Source organism: Diceros bicornis, chromosome 4, assembly GCF_020826845.1.
Source record: "Diceros bicornis minor isolate mBicDic1 chromosome 4, mDicBic1.mat.cur, whole genome shotgun sequence".
NCBI classification, from domain to species: Eukaryota; Metazoa; Chordata; class Mammalia; order Perissodactyla; family Rhinocerotidae; genus Diceros; species Diceros bicornis.
In genome coordinates this window covers 44321924-44342515 of record NC_080743.1, presented here as the reverse complement: position 1 = coordinate 44342515, position 20592 = coordinate 44321924, and the positions used below count along the sequence as shown (strand labels likewise).

Genomic DNA, 20592 nt, shown 5'->3' with positions numbered 1-20592 from the left:
GGAGGAGCCAGGATATCACTACTTTTAAATTTGCAGCCAGGTCTAGAGATTTTGCTGGGACTTAGTCATTGTTGTCCCTGTGCAAAGCACATGTGTATACATGTGGTGCTTATTAGAGTGAAAAGGAATTTGGATAGATCTGGCTCCACCAGCTCAACTTAGAGCAGGGGGAATGAGTGAATGGTGTGTGTGTATATCCATTTGTGTGTCTGCATCTGGCTATGGTGCCGAGTTAGTGGGTACACTTGGGAACTGGAGGGTGTGCTGGGGCGTGCCACTCTGGGCGTGCGTGTGAATCTGTGTGTTATTCCTTCCTTTGTTTTCCACAGGGCTGCTTCTTGTGCTGACACACCACAATGGTAAGGAAACTGCCCTCTTCTCCAGAGCCAGGGAGATTTTCCAGCTGAGAAGTGCTCTGCGTCGTGTCCCCTGCAGCCCCACCCATCCCTGTGTCGGGAATCTTTGAGCTGGTGCAGTTCAGCAGAGGATTTTCAGTCACCTGCTGTTTATGTCACTCTCTGTGTGCCAGGATCCAGACTTGAGATCCATTCTGGCCAGGATTTCATAAGGCATTCTTTTCCCTGTGGGACCTCAGCGGTCGGGGAGGGACTGGCCCTCAGTGTAGCTTCGGGAAGTATATGTGTGTGGGGTGTTACAGTGCCCTGGCCTCTCCGGCTGTGCTCACACTGCTCTCTGGAAGCCGAGCTCCACCCCCTCCCTTGGTCTCTGCCAACTAATGTGTGCTCTCCCTTGCCAGGTGCTGCCCACAAACTGGTGTGTTATTTCACCAGCTGGGCACGGAGTCGACCCGGCCCTGCCTCGATCTTACCCCGTGACCTGGACCCCTTTCTCTGTACCCACCTGATACTTGCCTTTGCCTCAATGAACAACAATCAGATTGTTGCTAAGGATCTCCAGGATGAGAAAATTCTCTACCCAGAGTTCAACAAGATCAAGGAGAGGTGTGTTCATACTGGATGATGTGGGGGTCATATTTTCAGATTTCCATCTCTTCAGATGGAAGAGAATTAAGCCTCTTCTCCTGTCACTCATCAACTTTCCTCTGATTCCTCTGGCCCTAGCCTCCTCTCATGCGGGGCTCTGGTGCATCCCTGACTTGAGAAGCCAGTGTCGATAAGCACCCTGAGCTCGTCTTGCCTCTGCCTGAAATGTCCTTCTCCTTCTTCTCTTCCTGGCCACCCCCACTCACCCTTTAAGCCCAGCGGTGAGGATTTTGTGTATTAATGCCGTTAAAGTGCCTCAAAGAGGACCTGCACATCACAAATGCCAGTGTTTTTATTACCATTTGTCACCTCCAGCTCCCAAGCTGTGAGCCCCCAAGGGAAGGGGCAGTGTCTCTGATGTCTTTGTATACCAGTGACTAGATCAGTGCCTGTCGTAGAGCTGGCGCTCAGTAAGTGCTTGTTTAAACACTCCTTTCCCCGGAACTCCTGGGTTCTCTTCTGTCCAAGGGGAGGTCTGTCACTGCATCAGTGGTTACAGATGGGCATGGTCAAATCCCACGTCACTAGAGGACAAGTTCCCTGTCTTGTTCACTGTTGTATCTTGAGCACCGGAAGCAGTCAAAGGCACATAGTAATTGCTCAATAAATATTTGTTGACCAAGAAAACGGGTACAGATAAACAACTGAGATGACTTTTTTGTCTTCCTTTTCATGGGAATGTCATGGGGATGTGAGGAGTTTGGGGCTTTGAACAGCCTGGGGTTCCTCGGTCCTGAGATCGAGGGCTGAATGTTCTCTTCTCTCTTCCTTTCTTCCCCTTCCCTGTGCTCTGCTTTGGTCTTCTTGCTCCTTCCCTCCACCTGCCTCCCCCTTTCACTTTCCCTACCTCCCATCCCCCTATGTCTACTGTTCCCCAAATGAATGAAGTGAAAAGAATGATGACTGCAGCTGCCCACTGGAGGGAGGACCCAGCTTACTGACCCTCTCTCCCACGTTATAGGAACGGGGAGCTGAAAACGCTGCTGTCCATCGGGGGGTGGAACTTCAGCACCTTGAGGTGAGACTTTACTGTCACCACCTTCTCTCTAGGGTTGGGGGGCAATGGCAGATGGGAGGGTGGAGCAGGAAGGCTAGAGATGAGGACAGAGTCTGGGAGCCAGCTTGGCCATGGGCAGAAAAGATAGTGCAGACGCTTCCCTGAATCCTGACCTGGCCCTGGATTCAAGGGGCACCGACCTCTTCTCCATGGTGAGTGAGAGGAGACAGGGAAGTTCCAGCAGGTGGGGAAAAAGGGGGTGAGGGGAAACCAGGGACAAAATGAGGTGCTCACAATTGTCCTCTCAACCCTTCATAAGAGGCAGGCATTTCGTCCCAGAGAGCGGAGGAGTCTTGTTAGGACAGGAAGAATAAACCCCAAACCTTACAGGGCCTGGCTTTCCTCGCTTTATAAATGGAGCCAGTGATACCAACCTGAAAGGGCTGTGTGGAAGGAAAGGAAGTAACATAAATAAAATGCTAAGCTGAGTGCCTTGGCACATGGTGAATGTTCAGTGCGTGGGGGCTGCTCTTATTAGCCATTACCCTCCACGAGGCAGTGTGGGGGTGACAGGCTGCCTTCGTGTCCTCTGAAGAAGCATTTCCCCTATTTCATGGCTGAGTCAGGGGCAGAGGCCACGCCTGCTTCTTCACCTTAGAGGAATGAGCTGCAGGAAAAGGAGAGCTGGTGGTGGGATTGTGTGAGGATGCGCCTTGTACAGGACCCCCAAGTACAATGGAGGCAGGATTTGGGGTGTTGCGTGAGAACTGGCTCTGCTCGACCCCAGGCCTTGCCTCTCTTTCTGCAAACACTTTTTGCACATTCGCTTTGTGCCAGGTGCTGGGCTAGGGGATCTACACACACTGTTTCATGATTAGTTGGAGGAGGCTTATAGAGGGGCTGTTTGCATTCCAAATTTGTAGAAAAAGAAAACCAGAGTGAGAAGTATGTGAGAACTTGCCCTATGCACCCAGGTGTCCCTCAGAGATCACCCAGGTAGGATGTGGCAGCCAGATAACAGAACCCTGTCTTGCTTAACTCTGAATCTGGCTAATTTTCTAATCATTGCACATAGGACCAGCCCAGAATTACTTAAAGTTCAACTCCAATAAGTTCGAAGTTTTCCAATAGTGTCTTCACAGTGGAAGAGAAAACAATAGAAAAAAGAGAAAAAAATCAAATAGCCAATGAACAAAAGTGCAAAGAGAGTGGAACCCCCTGTCAGAGCAAGAGCCTCTTGTGCCGAGTTATGCAGCCCGGGCCCAGATTAGCTGGAAGATCTTTGTGGAAATGCTGGCCTTTGTCGTGTTCCCTCCCCTAATCCAGTCAGGGAAGAATGTCCCTGCTAGGACAGATTGAGGGACTGAGCAGTTACCCGTGAGGAAACAGTGGAGAGGCAAAGCGCCTGCCCAGTGGGCATACCATGTTTGTGGTGGCAGAGCTGGCCTGAGCAGACTCTCCCCACCCCAGGCCATGTGCTTGTTTGTGCCTGCTGCTCCCTGTGCCCTCTGCCCAGGGGCAGATCATGGTTTGCAACGATCTGCTGCCTGAATTCCCCATTCCTGGGTATTTAGATTTAGCCTCTGGTGTGGGAGGGGCTTTTAAGAAGGTTTGAGAAAGGAAGGCAGGTCTTTGAAACCTTCCTTTCCTCCAGCCACATCCCCACCAAGAGGCCTTGCAGGAGGTAGTGTTCTGCAGACACCCTTCCCAGCGTCACTCCTGGTCTCCCTGCAGGTTCACCACTATGCTGTCCACGTTTGCCAACCGGGAAATGTTTATCCATTCAGTTATATCCCTCTTGAGGACACATGCCTTCGATGGTCTGGACCTCTTCTTCTTGTACCCTGGACTAAGAGGCAGCCCCACGCGTGACCGGTGGACTTTTCTCTTCTTAATTGAAGTAAGGCCAGTCTGGCAGCTTCAGACCCCAGAAATGATTCTGCTTTGATCACATCTGGGCTCGTGGCAGAGGAGGAGCGTAAGGCCGGGGTCAAGGGCAGGAGAGGGGTAACAGAATGTTCTTTTACTGCCATCACCCGGAGATGTTGGGCAAAAGAGCTGCTGAGCAAGTGTCCTTTGGTGGCTCCTTTTCTTTTTCTCTTTTCTCTTTTTCTCTCTTCTTCTCTCTCATCCAGGTCTTGTGCAGCCCTCCAGCCTGAGCGATGCCTTCTCTGTGCAGCTTCCTGGACTCCCTCAGGCAGGCAATGTGAACTCTTGTGCTCCCGCGCCTGCCTGCCACCCCTCTATTAAATCACTTACTACACTGGCTCACGTCTGCCTTTCTCACAAGCCTGTGAGCAGGGCCTGTGTCTGACTCACCTTTATGTCCCCAGAGCCTGGCTCCAGGGGCTCCGTAAATAAAGGTTTCCTAGATGGTACTTTCTTTCTCTTGACCCTGTTTTGTCTGGTTCTCTGCGTCTGCCTTTCTTACTTCCCAGGAGCTCCTGGTTGCCTTCCAAAAGGAGGCGCTGCTCACCATGCGGCCAAGGCTGCTACTGTCTGCTGCTGTCTCTGGGGACCCATACATCGTCCATACAGCTTATGATGTGCGCCGTCTAGGAAGGTGAGCGGGTGCTGCCTTGTTGGGGCAGGGTGTTGGAGGGAAGGAGGCATGTCAAGCTCAGAACCCCAGAGCTGCCCAAGCACTGTCCTTGAGCTTTCTGTGTGCCTGTCTGGTGAGTTTGGGCAGGGTGGGCTGAGGATCATGGGCGGGGGCAAGGATTAGCTCCATTTTATCCCAGGCTTTCTTAGGAGATCAGAGGGATGATGTAGTACCAGCTGCCAAAGCAGCATCATCTTGAGTAGAGTCTGCATAGTCCTTCGCTGGTTTCGTGGGAGAGAATCCCATGGGCCTGGCCTCTGCCGTCCCAGAGTACAGCTGTAGACACACACTGTGTAGCAGATGCTGGCATCAGACAGGCAAATGAATTACCAACCACTGCCTCAAAAACAAAAATAAGAATGCCCGGTCAGGCCCAGTTTTCAGAGCACAGGTCTCCATCAAAAGTTACAAAGCCAGGGGCTGGCCTGGTGGTGTAGTGGTTAAATTCGTGTGCTCCACTGCTGCGTCCTGGGGTTTGCAGGTTCAGATCCCGGGCATGGACCAATGCACTCCTTGTGCAGCCTTGCTGTGGCAGTGTCTCATATAAAGTAGAAGAAGATGGGCACAGATGTTAGCCCAGGGCCAATCTTCCTCAGCAAGAAAAGGAGGATTGGCAATGGATGTTAGCTCAGGGCTAAGCTTCCTCACTAAAAAAAAGGTTATAAAGCCAGACAAAGAAAAGCTCATAACTCTTTCTGGACATGCCAGCTCTGGGCTAATTTTCTCGAATCTCAGGAATCAAGTATTTGTAGATGAGAAAACTGAGGTAGATGCAGAACAAAAGAAAGGATGGCGTGTTTCTCTGTGTGGTTACACTTCAGGAGAGTGGTTTTAATGTGGCAGGAAGGGTGAGAGACCCAGTGGGCATAGAGTTTGTTAGTGTTTGTCTTACAGCCAGGCAGGATTGAGGGAGGCCTACATTCACCCAGTGGGAGGGCTTTAGGCCAATTAGTTAGCCCGTTTCAATTTCTTCAGCTTTAAAATGGAGACAGTTACGGTACTTAGGGCATTGGCCAGATTAAAATTAAGTTAGATAATCCATGTAAACCCTTACACCTGTGACCTGGTACGTGCTCAGTTACACTTCCTCATTATGAAAGCTTTCCAGAGAGATGAGTTTCAATGCTTCCTTGAATGGTAGAAAGGCAGGGCTCTTTTACTGCTGTGGGACAGTGCTGCTGTACTCATGGCAATCTTTGCAGACCTGTTAGCCCTTGGATCAGGCCTGCATGCATTTGCTTTGTTGTCTGATTCCTGCCCACCTCCATGGACACTCTCAGCATGGCATAGGTCCTGATGCACAGCTGTCCCTTACCAACAGTTTGTTCCAGTGGCATCTCAAGTGCATGGCACAGCCTGGGCAGGCCCCACAGGCAAAAGTGGCAGGGAAGCTTTGGTGACCAATGCTCAGCTAGTGGCTAGTTAGCGCTGTGATGATCTCACTTGAAAATCTGGCTAGCCTGATCCTCGTACCTCCTCCTCCTCTCCCTTACAGACTTCTGGACTTCATCAATGTCTTGTCTTATGACTTACATGGAAGCTGGGAAAAGTTCACAGGACATAACAGCCCCCTGTTCTCTCTGCCTGGAGACCCCAAGTCTTCGGTAAGAAAAGGAAAGATCTCAGGCAGCCCGGACATCTGCCCTGACCCCACGCCATTGGCTCTTGGTAACAAGGAGGGGTTTGTGTTCTTCCTACCTGCAGGCGCATGCCGTGAATTACTGGCGAAAGCTTGGGGCACCCCCAGAGAAGCTCCTCATGGGGCTCCCCACCTATGGACGTACCTTTCGCCTCCTCAAAGCCTCTAAGACTGGGTTGCAGGCCAAAGCTGTGGGACCTGCATCTCCAGGGAAGTACACCAAGCAAGCTGGCTTCTTGGCTTATTACGAGGTGACAGGAATAGGGGCCTCTGTCTATTAGTTAGGGCTCTCCCACCCGTAGCCTGGCAAGAGCAAGGACAAGGGGCAGAGGCAAGGGTGAGAGTGAGAGACAGGACAAAGAGGTGGTTTCCTGCGGCAAAGGAAATCCACTACCTGGGTTATTTTCTTTTTCTTCAGGGGAAGTTATTTGAGTCCTTTGTAAGAGATGAGGGGCTAGGTGGAGTCTGAGTGGAGGGAGAGAGATATTTCACCCTTTAAAATAATCTTAAATGTTATATAAATCAATCCTGACTTACCATATGGCCTAAATAAAAATAACTAATATTTGCAATAGATATAATTTCAAACATTCACAAAAGTAACGGAATAGTATAACCTCCTCTCCCCCTCCCCCACTACCACATACCCCTCACTTAGCTTCAATCATTAACCACTCGTGGCCAATTTTGTTTCATCTCTGCTCCCTGACTTCCTCCCTCCCCACCACTACATTATTTTGAAGCAATTCCAAGACATCCTCTACTATAGATTCTTTCTCCTCTACTCCAGTTCCACTCCCTTAATCCCCATCTCAGCAAAGCTGCTATTGAGTGGAGAATAGAAACATGTACCCAAGAGAATATAAAACCCAAGAGAAGACAGTAAGAGGCACAGAGTGCGTGACTGTAGGATCTGGAAAGGTCTTATGGAGCAGGTAGATTTTGAGCAGAGCTTTGAAGCACAGGAAGAACCCTGATGGGCAGGAATGACGAGACGGGAAGGACCTCCCAGGCAGAGGACAGCAGGTACAAAGGCACAAGGTATGTAAGGGTGCCAGAGAGAGAGCTATGTCCTTGCCTTAGGAAGTAGTGGAGGTGCCGGTGTCCCTCCAATCTCTGCTCTGTGCAGGCTACCTGAAGATGTTTTCCTGCTAACCCAACGAAGCATGGTTATGAGTGACGGCATAGCTGAACTAACGTTCTTGAAGGATGTTATGGGTCAAAGAGATTTTGATAGACAGAACCTCTAAAGAACCAAAAAAAAATGTCTGAGACATTAACTTCTTCAGTCCAACTTGAACATTTCTACTTCTTTGCAGCATATGGTTTCTAGTACAATGCTGGGCACCCTGTAGACACTCAGATGCTTGATTGATTTTAACCACCTAGTTCTCCCTGCATTTAAGACTTTTACATTTATTAGAGATTCAAAAACTAGTTTGATAACTACCTAGATGGGGCAGTTTGTGCTGATTTCTAATGAACAGAGGAAAGACTTGTTTATGAAAACTCTTTGAAAAAGATACAGATTTGGTCAAGGGTCAGATATGTTACTGTTAGTAGTTCAGTAATGGCATATTTTACCAAACCCTAGTTTGGTTTCTTATGGATGTCACCCACTCCTTGGTTCTCTCTCTTTCCATCCTGGACATTAGAGGAAGGAACGTGTAATAGTAGGAATTTATCCAGAATAGAGAAGAAGTCCTTTGTGAGTGGCTTCCCCACTCCTCTTTGGTCTACCTTCTTCTCACTCCCTGGTGAAGAATTCTTGGATTCTTTAACCCTAGGCAGGGAACAGTGTGTCTGCTGGTGTTTCTCTCCATGACTCTTCACAGAAATAACCCGGTCATCCTCCTGGCAGATTTGCTCCTTTGTCCAGAAAGCAAAGAAACGCTGGATTGATTATCAATATGTCCCGTATGCCTACAAGGGGAAAGAGTGGGTTGGCTATGATAATGCCATCAGCTTCAGTTACAAGGTGAGACCTTGGTCCTTTCTTGCTCCAGCATATGGTTTCCCTCTGGCTTTCATGAAGCCTTTGTTTGTACAATATGTGTGGTATGTGTGTGTGTGCACCGGGTGGATGGTGAAAAGGTGAGGATGAATAGATCAGGTGAGTTTCAGGCATATCTGAACTAATTGGGGCTTCTTAATCCCTTCTAGTCCAACTCTCTTATTTTGAAAAGAAGGAATCTTGGTTTTGAGGGGAGAAATGACTTCTCTTAGTTCACACAGCTTTTTTGGCCACAGTCTCTTTTCTGTTTGGACCAGATAACTTCATAACAGATAAATACCAATATGAGGTAGACCATGAATATTACTGATACGTGGCAGGAATGGGGAAGTCAGAGAGGGGGCTTCCTGAGGGAGGTGAGCAGGAAGAGGAGATGATGACATGGGGAAATGATGCTCAGTTGGTACAGAAAGCTCCTTCAAAACAGGTTCAAATAAGAGTTTGGGTGGAGCAGAGAATTTTTGTAAAGTGTAAGAGAGGGCAGTAAAGTGTAGGCCAGTTTATGGAGGGACTTGAATGCTGGTGAAGGTGTTTGGCCTTCATCTTGTGGGCATTTTAAGGCAAAATCAGGTTTCTGAGCAGGTATATGATCTGTGAATTTGAAACCTTGAGACTGTCTGTGACCACCTGCCTCCCATATCAGCAGTGTTCTGTGAAGCTAAATCTGGCAGGTTTTTATAGTGAATTAAAACAGAAATGACATGCTCCAGTGTTCCTGAAACTGCCTCTGCTTTGCAATCACATATGAGACTTGATAAATGTAGAAATTCTTGGTTCTGCCCCTGAATATTCAGTAGGTCTTAGAAAGAATCCGGAAACTGCTTTTAGTATATCCCCATGTGATCCTGCAGTAATCAGTTTGGTATTTGGGAAGCTCTGAGGGGCACGGAGGGTGCAAGCGTGAGGAAATGAGGGCTGGACTAGGGGGGCTGGAAGGAGAGGCAGTTAGTGAATGAGAGATTGTCAGGACTTAGCAACTGCCTGGATATCGGGGCTTATAAGAAGAGAGATGTCACAGTCTCTCCTACTGTAGGTGATGTAGAAGCTGCAGGTGTCAGCTGTTCTTTGGGGGAAGTTTGGGCTAGAAAGCGCAGGAGATAGGGCAGCATTCATGAAGGTTCACTGTGCATAACACCCGGTGAGGCCTGCTGCGGGGAAAAGGGTAGAAAGCACGGCTTTCAGCCTCCAGGATCTTCCTCTGTGGTTTGGGAATAGAAGACACAAACAGAAAAGATCCATCACTCAGTGGAATTATCCAGTTGGACAGAATTCAGTATATGACCCACAGGCCACGGGAGAGGGGATTGACCCTGTGTGTTGGGGGAAGTCTGGGACCAGGAGGGTGGCCTTTCTGCGAAGGGCAGTTACTGTGCCGTGCAGAGCTAGAGGGGAACACGAGCCCAGTGTGAGGATGTTTAAGGGATTTCATCACAGAATCTCAGAGCTGAAAGAAACCTTGGAGATAACTGTCAGGAGATAATGATCTCTGGATTCCTCAGTGTTCCCGCACTGTCCGGGCATTCTGAGCAAAGGAAACAGAGCAGCTATAATAAAAATAGAGAACTGACTTTACCCTCTCCCTCAGAGCCCTTGCTTACATTTGAGGATTGTAAAATGCCCCATCCCAGAGAGGACGTGTTTATATCCCAGAGCAAAGCTCTCAATCTTCCTGGACGGAGGAGGGCTAGATATGCCAGCTATACTATATCGGCTCGAGTTTCATAATTTCAGGGTTCTTCTCCTGTGGTATAGACCCTGCTGCATATGCAGGTGAACATCTGGCCTTCATCACCTCACCCTCTGGGCTATTGGGGGACAGAGGGCAAACTCAAGTTGCTGTTCTGGCTGTTCTTTTTGCTGTGAGTAATAATAGTCTGTTCTCTGATCCAGAGATCTGGGTGTGTGTGTGTGTGTGTGTGTGTGTACACATAAGACTGGCAGCCTAACTTGTTAGCTTGTAAGTAGGATAAAATCTCAGAATCTTCACAGTTTCAGACTTAACAATGAGTGGGTTCCTCTTTCCTCTTATTTTGCATTTGGGGAAAGTATATCCCAGGTATATTCCAGAAAAGAGCCAACAAATTTGGCCAAGTTATGCAGCTAGTTGGATATGATGGAGTCTGTCTTTTTTCATCTGCCTTGACAGAGAGCACTGGCATGGTAAAAATAGGACCTGGATTTGAGTCTAAACTCTGCCATTTAGTTATATATGAGGTTTTAAAAATCACGGACAAAAGCCATTTTATTTTCTTATCTGTGAACAGGGTACAATATTATCTGCTCTATCTCTTCTTTACAGAAACACTATGAGATAAGGTATATGGAAGTGATTTTTAAATAATAAAGCAATATCTATAGTTTAGTATAATGATAATGGTGATTACCAGGCTTTGGAAACCAGAGGGACAGTATTTAACATTTATGAACACTTACTATGTGCAAGGTATTGATCCAAATATTTTACATTTGGAATTCTTTTTTTAAAAAAATATCATTTTTCAAATTGTGGCAAAATATACATAGCATAAAATTTAATGTTTCATCCATTCTTAAGTTACAGTTCAATAGCATTAAGTACATTCACATTGTAGTGTAACTATCACCACCATCCATCTCCCGAACTTTTTCATCTTCCCAAACTGAAACTCCATACCCATTAAACAACTCCTCATTCCTCCTTCCCCCCAGCCCCTGGTAATCACCATTCTACTTTCCATCTCTATGAATTTGACTCCTGTAGGTACCTCATGTGAGTGGAATCATACAATATTTGTCCTTTTGTGACTGGTTTATTTCAGTCGACATCAAGCCTTCAAGTTCCATCCACATTGTAGCATGTGCATGTAGGAATTCTTTTGATCCTAAAAATATTGGAAATATTATTATCCCTTTTTTACAAATGAGACAACTAAGACACGTAAGGCATTTAACTTTTTCAAGATCCCATAGCTAATAAGTGGTAGAGGCTAGATTCAAATACAGGCTATATTCCTAACCATCCTGCTATATTGCCTCCTGAGAGTCCGTCTTCTGTTCTTTGCCATTGTCCCTAGTCTGGAGGATGGCCAGTACAGCAGGTTGACTGACTACTACTTTTTCAGGCATTGTTCATAAAGAGAGAGCATTTAGGGGGTGCCATGGTGTGGACATTGGACCTGGATGACGTCAGGGGCACTTTCTGTGGCACTGGCCCTTTCCCTCTTGTCTATGTGTTGAATAATCTCCTGGTACAGGCTGGTAAGTAGCTATGACCTGGAAGCTGGGGTTGGAAGTTGCATATCCAGGCACTAGGTGGATCCCTTCTGTTAAATCTAAAGGCTTTGGTGAGGCAACATGACACTGAGGAAAGAGAGTAAGCTTTGATGTCAGGCAATCTGTTTTCCAATCTTGGTTTGGATGTGTACTCCATTTGATCTCTCTGAGCTTTGTTTTCCGTATCTGTAAAATGGGAATAATCCTTATACTCATTATTATAAGAACCAAATGAGATATGGAACAAAAACTTCTGGGTCATAATTAGCACTCAATATACGTTAGTTTATTTCTGTTTCTTTCTCTTGCTTTCATGGGACAAGGGCTAGAGAAGGAAATTAGGTTTCTTTTGGTATCTCTTTGATAGTAGAGACTGCCTTGGTGGTTAGGAGGTGGAACCTGGCATGCTAGAGCTGAAACATCCTCGGAGATGGTTTGTAATCCTCATTTTATGGATAAGGAGACTGGGGCTCAGAAAGGTAACATAGCTAGTCAGGGGCAGAGATGGGACCCCAATCCAGTTCTTTACAAGATGCTGTCTAGAGCAGCCTCCTTGCCCTCAGCCTTGTTCCTGGTACATCCTACAGAAGGTTTCTCCTTGAGGATTCAACAAGTAAGGAATTAGGCCTTGGGGGGCAATGTCTTGCTGAAGGTGCAGTCAGAGAGGAAAAGTGAGGGCTTAAGCATAGAGAGCTGGCAGGCTCCTCCTTGGCGTCATTCACTGGAAATATAGCAAATCCACTGAGTGCCCATGAGTGCCTGGAATCATGTTAACCTGAGAAGGTGGTGGAACAGGGCTTCTATGTGATGGGATTTTTATCTCTGTCCTCAAGTGGGTGAATTATGAAATCCTCCCAATTCTGGATTTGGGGAGCAGGTACGTCAGCCCTGGAATGGTTCTTGTCCTGCTAGTAATTAATAGGATGGGAAGGAAGAGGTAGGAATCTCATCCTTTTCTGGTGATTTTCTCTAGAGTTCAGCTCAACTCCTTTACCAAGATTTTGGCTCTCATCTGCTATGAATTCTTCGGGAACTGGCTCTGAAAGGCTGACTGAGACGCAGGCATTGACCACTGTTATGGGGATTTTGCTCCCAGGAGGAGAGACTGTGGCCACTGAGACTCATAGAAAGTCTGAAAATATGACTACAATCCCCAGAGGAGGGACTGTGACCCCTACAAGGGAAACTACGTCCTTTGGAAAGAGCACTATAGCTCTAGAAGAGAAGACCATGACCCCTGTGGGCCATCAGTCTGTGACCCCTGGAGGGACAACTATGACTCCTATGCATCTTCAGACTGTGACCCCTGGAGGGATGGCTTTGACCCCTGTGGGTCATCAGTCTGTAACTCCTGCAGAGATGACTATGACTCCTATGCATCTTCAGACTGAGACCCCTGGAGAGAAGATCATACCCCTTAGAAGGAAGACTGTAGCCACTGAAAAGGTGACTATCCCCTCTGGAAAGATGACAGTCACCTTTGGGCAGACTAAGACTTTAAGAGGAGAGAATTTGACTTCTGAGGTGAACGCTGACCCCCTGATGGGTTCCTTTGGTCTTCAGACAGAAGACTGAAAACAGGATGCTCTCTTCTGGCCCTGTCATCTAGCTGCCAGGACAAACTCCACTTGCTTTGACAACTCTTTTGTTCCCATTGGTGGGAACCATTCCTTTGCCAACTTAATGACTCTTCCAACAAATCCTCTCTCTATAAACAAAGAAAACCCAGAGAACTCTGCTGTGAATCAAGGAGCCTAAGCTCTGTTGGTGGCAGAAGCTGGGAAAGCCCTTGTCTTTTCTTCTAGGTCACCTCACAGAAGCTGCTTATGCCCAGCCATTCATAAACTATTCATGGGGCAAACCAGGCCCCAAAGCCACAGTGAGTTAATTTCTTTTCTGCTGAATAAACTGAAAACACAAGAATCCATCTGAATTCTCGGAAGTTCTTTTCTTCAAATAACCTGTGCAACCCAAATGTCAGCTTCTCCTTTTCAAGGTCTCTTTCCTTTACTGCTATTTTTGGAGAGAAGGAGTTTGTCTCTAGGTCACAGTGATGTTTTTCAGGGTAGATTATGTGTTTCCCTCTCTGCCATGAACAACTGCTTACTTTGCTGTTGGTCAGAGCCAGAATCTCTTCTAAAGAAGTTTTCCACAATCCTAAAGGTGGGTTGGGAGAAACAGGGGGAAGTTGAATCTTCCAATTATATTCCCTGCTTAGTAAATCTTAGTTATCTCTGAAAAAACATCCCCACCTATTCTCTCTATAAGAAGTGGCTGAGGGGAAGGCAAAACACAATATTTTTTTCATGTTACTTGCACATTTCTCCTAGGTCTCCTCCAGAAATATGAATTCCCACATATTACACACTGCAATCTACCTATGCTTGAATCATATTTACTTTTGGTCCACTGGCCAAAGCAAGTCAAATCATCAAGCCCAAAGTTAGAATGACAGAGAATTATCCAAGTGGATACAGGGAGGCATAAACAAATTGGAGGATATTATTGCAACAATCTACCATAGAAACTCAATGTTCTAATATTTAAGAGAAGCTAAAAGGTATGTGTGTGTATGTGTATTTAATAGAAATCTATTGACTCCAAAGCATTGGCTAAAATGTCTGCAGTTGCATGTGACTATGGACAGCAGATATGACCCCTGCACCAGGGTGCTTTGATAGGGCCATTGGATCAAAGGGTTCCATGTTTGCATTAAGGTCTAATGGAATAGAGATTGGTTGACATTTCATTCTGGACAATGGACTGTCTTAGGTTTCTTCTCCTACTTGTATAAACCTACCGTCATCTCCTAAAATGTTGGGGATTATACATTTAATTGGTTATTCTTAAGAGTCTAGGAAAGAGATAGAAATGTAGTTTTTCCCACTAGCTCTTATATGGATAATAAATATTTCTGATGAATCTTTGTGATTTTTTTCAGTCCCATTATCTGCATGTGCTTTATTCAAGGATAATGTGCCTGGCAGTTTCTAATTTATATTTTTTAATCTAACTTATAAGCTTCCTGGAACTTATCTCTTAGCTGTAAATTGGTTGGGACGTCTAACCTCCATCATCTACCCCAAAACATAGATCAATGGGCAGCCAAGCGCCTTGTCTCTATTGAGCTTGGGAAAAGGGGAAGAGGAGAGTACAGTCTTGAAGTTGTACACTTCTCTTTAGTTCTCATTCTGCAATGAAACTTGAGAAATATTAGTTTTATTCCGGTGGACCACAAACCCAGGTAAATGTTAGGATTCTTATACTATTAAATATACAGGAAGGACAGATGTTGGGGGAAAATAGCAATCTTTGCCACACATCTGCCCTTTTGGCCACTCAGATGTCTGTGAAAACCCTTCTTTCATGTTTGGAAACCATCTATTATCTTCCTATGGAAAATGACTCCAAAGTTTCTTTAGTTACTACATCCGGTTCAAAGGCCAAGGTTTTTGGGTAATGCACAGTCCTTGTCTCCCCCTACCCCATGGCCTGATTACCTATAAACTAAAAGTCATGTTATTTTCACCTCCTCCAATAAAAACTCCGTTTGGAAAAATAAAAGAATGGGAAACATTGCAATGACCATATCCTGTTGGCTATGAATTGCAAAGACTCCCTCCTTGGCAGGAGTGTGAGTTGCTTAGTTAGTCCACCTGCCAGCTCCTAGTTCTGCTCTCTCAGAGGAGCTCTCTTGTCCACTTAGGGAGGAAGTATAGCATGGTGATTAATGCGTGTATCCAGAGCCAGACTGCATTTGTTCTGATTTTGGCTCTTACATGAGATTGGGTAGGTTACTTACCTTCTTCATGCTTCAGTTTCCTTGTTGGTAAATGTGAGGATTAAAACAGTTAATTTTAATATACTTAAAACACTTAGAAGAGTGCCTGGAACATTATGCATCCCATCCACTGCGTTCTTGGAGGTTTCTCTTGTCCGTTTCCTTCGTGACCACATCTGAAGAGGCGCTGGAGAGTACACGCTTCTAGTGGGCTGTACAGTTTTTGTAGCTTGTTTCTTGATGGTGCAGTTTGGGGACAGGGAGTTGTTTTAGGGTTTGAATGATCAGACTTTTCAGGCTAAGCTAGAGAGTTCTTTGGGAATACAAATCTCCCCAAAGCATAGTAGGCATAGCAAGGCTTTTAGTCAAGTTGCATCTAGTTCATTCCACTTGTGAGTAACCGCAGTCAAAGATCTTGTTTGGATATAGTTTTAATCCTGGAAATTCTGACCTTTCATTTCTCCGCTGTTGTACTCTACCTATCTTTCCCCACCCCTTAACTTAAAAGTGACTACAGGTTACTGAAGAAATAGGTTTAAGAGGGGAAGTCAACATATTTGATCTGATCTGTGCCCTTGGCTTGGCTCCCATTATCTGGCCAAGAACTTTTTTGGGAGATTCTTGACAAAGGTTTGAGACCACAGTCTTATCTCCTGCTAAAATTGCCCTTTAGAGCCACCTCTTATAATGGGTCAGTTTTGGGTATAGAAGCACTGATTTTTTAAAACACTGTGAGATCCCAAATTAAAGGGCTCTCAGTCAGCTTAAATGGTATTGTTAACAGCTTCCTATTTTATCTCTCTCACACCATCCAACTCCTGAAATTCTTCTGTAGTGCTCTCTGGAATTCACAGTCTAGTCTCAGTAACATGCTGTATAGCCTCAATCTCTTCTTTCACTGGTCCCCTCATCTTCCAGCTTTAATGGAAGCCTGGTTCTTTCCCGGCAATACCATTTCCTCTTGAGTGATGGGCTTGGAAAGAGTATTCAGCAGCTCTGGGCCTGGAAAGAGCATTCTTGCTCCTCATACCTCTTTCAGACCATTCTTGCTCCTCATGCCTCTTTCAGACGATTCTTGCTCTCTATTTTCTACAACCTCCCAAATTTGCATCTCATATCATCAGATTATATCAATTACTACTGCCCTTCATGGTTGTCATCAACTGACCCCTGGTGTCATATTGCTTTGGCAGTTTTAGCTCCTGGCTCATTGTCACTCTCCAACTCTGCTCCAATATTAATTAGTTCTTACCACTCTCATATAGATATTCCTTCAAAAAATCATTACGTGGATGATTATTTTAGAACCCTGCCCTCCCAGTTCCTCGAATTCCTCTCCTTCAATGAGTTTGTCCTCCTTCTTGCCTCAGTCACTTCCAAGATCATGCTTGGATGGTGTCATTCTACTAATTGCTACTCCTCCACAACCTTAAAGTCATGCAATCCACTCTCCAACTACCACCTTCTATCTTTCTAGGTCATTCTCTTTAATACTTTAATCTCAATGATTCTTTGACTCCACCAAGATCCATTGATCCAATTACCTTTTCACCGTCCCTTACCCATTGGATGCCTTCGTTCCCTCCTACTTAGCTTAGATTCTATGGTCAATCACTGCCATCAATCCCTTGCAGATACATTGACTCCCTTGCACCTTCTTGCTTCAGCTGCTCTTTTGGTAAAAGCATAACCCTGACTAAATTCAACTCTGTCAACTCCACACCTATATTCATGCTGCTGAGGGTGCTGGAGAAAAGCACAGAACCTCACTGATTGATCTTACTTTTAATTATGACCTTGGACCTAAAGTGGGACTTTATTGTTGCTAAGAAACCTTACGATATGCTAATATACCATAGTCCAATCATTCTGCCACTCTCGTTGATGACTACTTTACACCGTTTCTCTCTTCAAATCTCCCACATCTGTGCTCCAATCCTCACTCTTAGCTGAAGATTTTGATTCCTACTTCATTGAAAAAATTTGAGGCAATCACAGGACAACTTCTACAGACTCCAAGTGATCAAACCAAGTGATCGAAGTTAGCCTCACTGGAAGTGAGATGTTAACATTATGTAACTCCTGATGTGATGCACAATGTCAGTTCTGTGACATTCTTTCCAAAAATGCATAGCTTGAACTTAAACACCATACCTGCCTGTATGTTCTGCCTTCCTGCTGATTGCTAGAGGTGAACTATAGTAACAAGCAGGAATACCTAGCAAAGCCAATTTCTCAACTTGTTCACCAAACCCCACGAGCTCTCCATTGCTCAAGGCTATCACTCCAACAATTCTCCCCTCTCTGTCCCACATCAGTCATTTTTTCTCTATTGGGTCATTTTGTTAGCATATAATCGAGTTATTTTCTCCATTCATTAAGCAAATCTAACTTCTTTGGACTCAACTGCTTTTGCTAACTACTGCTTCATTTACTTGCTCCTCTTTGAAGCAAAACTTCTTGTAAGAGTTTTCTATATTTGCTATCTCCTATTTCTTTCTTCTTATTCTCTCTTATTTCACCCCAATCTAACTTTTGCTGCCATCAATATATCAGAACTACTCTTGTCAAGGTCACTGGTGATGCTCATGCTGTTAATGCAACGGTCAAGTCTCAGTTCCGATCTTTACTCATCAGCAGCATTGACACTCTTGATCACTTGGTCCTCCTTGATACACTTTCTTTACTAGGCCTCCAGGTTTTATTTCTACCTGACTGGTCATTCCTTCACAGTTTGCTGTGCTGGTTTCTCGTCTTCTCCCTGACCCCTTAATGTTGGGAAGCTCCAAAGCTCTGTCCCTGGGTCTTTTTTGTTCTCTATTTACATTTGCACTCTTGGTGTTGTGATCTAAACAGCATATGTAATATTGTCAAGAGAAAAACAACCCCAAAGCACAAAAGAACATCTGTAGTATTCTATCTTTCGTGTAAGAAAGAAGGGAATATAAGAAAATACACATGTCTGCTCTTTTGTGCACACAGGAATACAGAAAGGGTAAACAAGAAACTAATAAGATTGATTTCCTATAAGAGTTGAGTGGGGATGGGGTGGAAAGAATGGGAGATTGGGAACAAGGTACAAGGGATGAGGGCAGGATTGACATTTATCTGAGTATGCCTTTTTGTGTAGTTCTGACTTTCAGAACCATGACTCCATGACTGACTTTCAGAAACCATCTTTCACATGACCCAAAAATATAAATAGAATCAAGGATGTGGTGGTGGTGGTGGGGGGAAATTCAAAATTGCAATACTAACAATAACAAATGAACTTAATTGTATTAAAAAAATACAACAACATAACCACATTGAAGGGGTTGGGAAAGAAAAAAACTAACCTTAGTAACTTTAGAAAATAAGATTTTGCCTATATATTGAAAAGCTAAAGACAAAAGGAATTATGCACAAATAGTGTATTCTAGTTAGCAAATTTGTTTTTTACAATTATATACATTAGCAATTCTGAAACTACTTTGTGTATATTCCAGAATTAAACAAATAAGTAAATATACTGTGGATAATGACAGCCAGGTTTCTCACTGTCGGAGAATTAAGTTACAAATAGGGAAAGGAGAAAGGCTGAATGAACCCTGTAGTATTGAAATCAAAGGTATTATATGAAATCGTGGTTTTAAAAATATATATAGATAGGTCAATATAGAAATTGATATAGAAATACATGTATACATAAATACATTTCCTAGTTTCCTGAGAAGGCCTAGAAGCAATGATATCCCAGTAGTAAGAAATACATTGAGTGCCCAGATCTTGATTTCTAAATTCTGTTCTCCAATAAAAGGAACCAGGGATCCTTGAAGAAATAGCTGATTCTTGGGCTGGAGCAGGGAAAGTACAAGAAAAGACTGGAACATCTTATGGTTCCAGAAAGTAAGTACTCAAAAAATGATGGGGCCATGTCAGAGGGACACAAGAGCCACCTTGACAGAGTTCCCAATGGCCAACATTGAGACAATTTGAGCAACAGAATAATGATAATAATGGATTATAACCCACAGAATAAAGTAAATATGAGTCCATACTGCTATCAATGAATAACTGAATAAACAAATGCAGAAGGGACAGCTCTTACTTACAATAAAATGTCAGTTAGTGAATGTAGAAGAAATAGTGAAAATAGAAATCACTGGGGCCGGCCCTGTGGCTTAGCGGTTAAGTGTGTGTGCTCCGCTACTGGCGGCCCTGGTTCAGATCCCGGGCATGCACTGACGCACCGCTTGTCCGGCCATGCTGAGGCCGCGTCCCACATACAGCAACTAGAAGGATGTGCAACTATGACATACAACTATCTACTGGGGCTTTGGGGAGAAAAAGGGGAAAAAAAGGAGGAGAATTGGCAATAGATGTTAGCTCAGGGCTGGTCTTCCTCAGCAAAAAGAGGAGGATTGGTATGGATGTTAGCTCAGGGCTGATCTTCCTCACACACAAAAAAAAAAGTCAAAAAAAAAAAAAAAAAGAAATCACTATTTGACAAATACCACACTAATAATTGTTGGAGACAAGAAAAATCAATGGATGCTAAAATTATTGGATGAAAATATGATGAGAAACAGAATATTTGCATGGTGTTAAAGTATTTTACCACAAGATATTATTAATTACAAAGGGAAAAACAGTAACTTTACAGTGGGAGAAACATGGCAGATACTATATAAACCAAGAGATCAAAGTTAACATCACCAGAAGTGAGATGTTAACATTGCGTAACTCCTGATATGATGCACAATATCAGTTCTGTGACAGTCTTTTGAAAAATGCATAGCTTGAATTTAATCCTAAGAAAACATCAGACAAACCCAAAATGAAAAACATTCTACAAAATAACTGGCCATACCCTTCAAATGTGTCCAGGCCATGAGAAACAGGAACCGCCCATGTTGGAGGAGACTGAGGAGATGTGACAACTAAACGCAATGTGGCATCCTGGATGAGATTCTGGACCAGAAAAGGCATTTCCTTCAAAACAGGGCTAGTATTGAACAAGTTCTTACCACCTCCACTGCTCCTGCACTGGCCTGAGATACCGTCGCCTTTCACCTGGGTTACTAAGATACCTTCTTGTTTGCTTTTATCTTTGTCCCCTTCAGTCTCTCCTCAACCCAACTGCCAAACTTAAGTCTGATCATGTTGCTCCTTTGCAATGGCTCCTGATGTTACTCACGGTGAAAGATAAAGCCTTTCCAATGACCTACAAGACTCTCCATGGTTGGGCCTCCCAGACTTCTAGAGGAACCTCTCTCAACTCTCTCCCTTACAACTGGGCTGCAGCTCTGCCATCTCCTATT

General features: G+C 44.8%; 1 protein-coding gene across 1 annotated transcript; it reads left to right on the top strand.

Moving 5' to 3' along the window:
* The first annotated feature begins 297 nt into the window (after nt 1-297).
* Nucleotides 298-13435, top strand: OVGP1 (oviductal glycoprotein 1). Its single transcript, XM_058538779.1, has 10 exons — nt 298-359; nt 758-962; nt 1966-2022; nt 3736-3901; nt 4440-4564; nt 6099-6207; nt 6308-6493; nt 8104-8220; nt 11358-11493; nt 12482-13435. Exons 2-10 carry the CDS (start codon nt 883-885, stop codon nt 13081-13083), a joined length of 1578 nt encoding a protein of 525 aa, XP_058394762.1. The 5' UTR covers nt 298-359; nt 758-882; the 3' UTR covers nt 13084-13435.
* Nucleotides 13436-20592: the final 7157 nt, after the last annotated feature.

Excerpts from the sequence above, each read along its gene's own strand:
- OVGP1 (XM_058538779.1), top strand. The coding sequence starts at position 883 with ATGAACAACAATCAGATTGTTGCTAAGGATCTCCAGGATGAGAAAATT. Across the intron at positions 963-1,965 it reads TTCAACAAGATCAAGGAGAG|GAACGGGGAGCTGAAAACGC; the intron begins GTGTGTTCATAC and ends CCCACGTTATAG. Across the intron at positions 6,208-6,307 it reads CTGGAGACCCCAAGTCTTCG|GCGCATGCCGTGAATTACTG; the intron begins GTAAGAAAAGGA and ends TCCTACCTGCAG.